The sequence below is a fragment of the Aotus nancymaae genome, unplaced genomic scaffold (assembly GCF_030222135.1).
Source record: "Aotus nancymaae isolate 86718 unplaced genomic scaffold, 86718_ANA_hifiasm-v0.15.2.pri h1tg000018l, whole genome shotgun sequence".
Classification (NCBI taxonomy): domain Eukaryota; kingdom Metazoa; phylum Chordata; class Mammalia; order Primates; family Aotidae; genus Aotus; species Aotus nancymaae.
This window is the reverse complement of record NW_026988430.1, coordinates 2,869,864-2,873,013: the sequence shown is the minus strand read 5'-3', so window position 1 is coordinate 2,873,013 and position 3,150 is coordinate 2,869,864. Positions and strand designations below refer to the sequence as shown.

The following is a 3,150-nucleotide window of genomic DNA, read 5'->3' as shown; positions in this document are numbered from 1 at the left end:
ATGGCGCCCCTGGTGCTCCTCGCGACTGGCGCCTCCTTCCTGGCGTTCCGGGGGGTTGCACTAGGGGCTGCGGCTGCTGCCCACGCCGGGACCCGCCGCTCGGGACGGCTGGCGGTGGCGGAACCTTTGCGTGTCCCTGGTGCACAGCCTGCTCTTGGGGATCGCGGCGCTGCTCGGGTGCGGGCTTGGGGGTTCGAGGCGCACCGGGCGGGGGTGGGGGCAGAAGGCTGAGGTCGGGAGACCCGGAGTGGAGACTGGGGTGGGGGTGTGCGTGGCGGGAGGGCGGAGCCGGGGCTTCGGAGAGCTGACCATGCTTCCCCGTGTCCCCAGGCTGACCCTGCACCCTCAGATGGCCGCCGACCCCATCCAGAGCCACCCGCGCTGGGCCCTGGTGCTGGTAGCGGTGTCTATAGGTGAGTCTGCAGGTGAGTCTGCAGGGAAGGCTGGGGGGTTAGGGGGAGGGGGGCAGCCTCTGCCGTCCTGCGAGGTCCCTTTCCCCTCCCCCATGGGGGTTAAACATTCCTGAAGGCTTTACCCAGGGAAACTTAAGAACTGGGAAGGGGGGGTGCTGGAAATCCGCTCTAAGCTGCCCAACTCTGGAGAAGCCTAAGCCCCCACCCCCTCGCCCAAAGGTTATTTCCTGGCCGATGCAGCTGACCTGCTGTGGAACCAGCCCCTGGGCAAGACCTGGGATCTCCTCTGTCATCACTTGGTGGTGAGACTCTGAGGGGAGAAGCCAGACGGGGGCGGGAGCCCTATCCAACCTGAGGCTCCCAATCTCTCTTCATTTTTCTTTCTCTTTTTCTTTTTTTTTTTTTCTGAGATGGAGTCTCACTCCATTGCCCAGGCTGGAGTACAGTGGTGGGATCTCAACTGTACAACTGTCACCGCCCGGGTTCAAGCGATTCTCCTGCCTAAGCCTCCCATGTCCCTGGGATTACCGGTGCATACCACTATGACCAGCTAAGTTTTATATTTTTAGTAGAGACAGGGTTTTGTCATGTTGGCCAGACTGGTCTTGAACTTCTGACCTCAGGTAATCTGCCTGCCTCGGCCTCCCAAAGTGCTGAAATGACAGGAGTAAGCCACCGCGCCCGGCTCTCTCTTCATTTTTCTGTCCTATCGCTTCCCACAGAGTCTCTGCCCTCAGCTGGTGCTTTGCTCCCCAGTCTTAGACTGAGTTAGAGGGAGGAGGTGCTCCTGGCCACAGCGGGGGAGTCCAGACACCCACCATGCCTGGGGAGTTCGGGCCCCCCAAGGGTGTCCAGCTGATCACAGAAGTGTGGACTATGGAGCTTTTCTGAGAAGAGGGAGCAGTGGTATAGGGTGTGGGTATGGGGCATGGAACCCCAGGCATGGGAAGTTAAGGGGGGTGAGGGGGTGAAAGAGCCCCTCCCTGGGCCAAGCCTCGTTCCATCTCTGGAAGGGTAGGGTTTTTTGTTGTTTTTTTTTTGAGACGGTGTCTTGCTCCGTTGCCCAGGCTGGAGTGCAATGGCATGATCTCGGCTCACCACAACCTCTGTCTCCCGGGTTCAAGCGATTCTCCTGCCTCAGCCTCCTGAGTAGCTGGGATTACAGGCATGTGCAACCATGCCTGGCTCATTTTGTAGTTTTAGTAGAGACAGAGTTTCTCCATGTTGATCAGGCTGGTTTCAAACTGCTGACTTCAGGTGATCCGTCTGCCTCAGCCTCACAAAGTGCTGGGATGGCAGGTGTGAGCCACCACGCCCGGCCAGAAGTGTTGTTTTAAGGCTGCTCAGGGCCCCAGGATAAGGGTAGGCATAAAGGTCAGGTGTTTGGGGAGTCCCACAAAATGCATGGAAGCCTCTTTCTGACGCCCTGGGCTATTGGGACGTGGTAGCTGGCAGGTCTTGGGGGTCCTCTGACCTCTGACCCTGGCTCCCAGGTGGTGAGCTGCCTCAGCACTGCTGTTCTGTCCGGCCAGTATGTGGGCTTCTCCATGGTGTCTCTGCTCCTGGAGCTGAACTCTGCCTGCTTGCACCTGCGGTAGCTGCTGCTGCCTTCTCGCCAGGCCCCATCTCTGGCCTTCAGCGTGACCAGCTGGGCCTTCTTGGCCACCCTGGCCCTCTTCCGCCTGGTGCCGCTGGGGTGGATGAGTCTGTGGCTGCTCCGGCAGCGCCACCAGGTTCCTCTTGCTCTGGTCATCCTGGGTGGAGTTGGGCTGGCCACTGTGGGCGTCATGAGCATTGTATTTGGTATCCGCATCCTCGTCAGTGACGTTCTGCAGTTTCGACCCCGTCCATCGATCCCCGGGCACGAGAAAACCAGCAGGACCAGGACATGTGGTGACGATGGACCCGTCACCAGGGACAGTTCCACTCTCAACCTGAAAGACTAGAGAGAAGCCATGGACCCTCCCTGGGGAGATGAGGCCAGGGCCAGGGCCAGGAGATGATGGTCTTGAGTGCACAGTCCCCATCAGGGTGAGGCACACTGACCGTCAGCATCTCAGTGTGTCTTCCAGCTAACTCACATCCCTTCCCCTTCCTAGGATCTAAGAAGAAATGCTGATGTTGGGCCAGGTGCGGTGGCTCACGCCTGTAATCCTAGCACTGTGGGAGGCTGAGACCAGCAGATCACCTGAGGTCAGGAGTTCAAGACCAGCCTGGCCAACAAGGAGAAACCCCGTCTCTACCAAAAATACAAAAATTAGCTGGATGAGGTGGCTCACGCCTGTAATCCCAGCACTTTGGGAGGCCAAGGTGGGCAGATCACCTGAAGTCAGGAGTTCAAGACCAGCCTGGCCAATATGGTGAAACCCCCTCTCTGCTAAAAATACAAAACTTAGCCAGGCATGATGGCTCGAGCCTGTAGTCCCAGCTACTCAGGAGGCTGAGGCGGGAGAATGGCTTGAACCCATGAGGTGGAGGTTGCAGGAGCCGAGATTGCACCACTGCACTCCAGCCTGGGCGACAGAACAAGACTCCATCCCCAAAAAAAAAAAAATAAGCTGATGTTGGATGGGTGGGAACCTTGGTTTCTGTTCACTGAAATCCATCATCAGATGAAGACCTTTTCCAGCAAATATACTCGAAAGGCACAGCTGGAGCTATTAGTAAGGGGTGGCAGGAGGCATGAAGCTGGAAGAAACTGCCAGTGGAGACAGAAGCCCTTTGCTTTAGCCGAGGG

General features: G+C 58.0%; 1 protein-coding gene across 1 annotated transcript; it reads left to right on the top strand.

Annotated features, from left to right (window-relative positions):
- Positions 1–2,602, top strand: TLCD2 (TLC domain containing 2). Its single transcript, XM_012448344.2, is given in 5 exon segments — positions 1–51; positions 53–177; positions 331–413; positions 633–715; positions 1,907–2,602. Coding segments are annotated over 5 exon segments (795 nt in total). The 3' UTR covers positions 2,360–2,602.
- Positions 2,603–3,150: the final 548 nt, after the last annotated feature.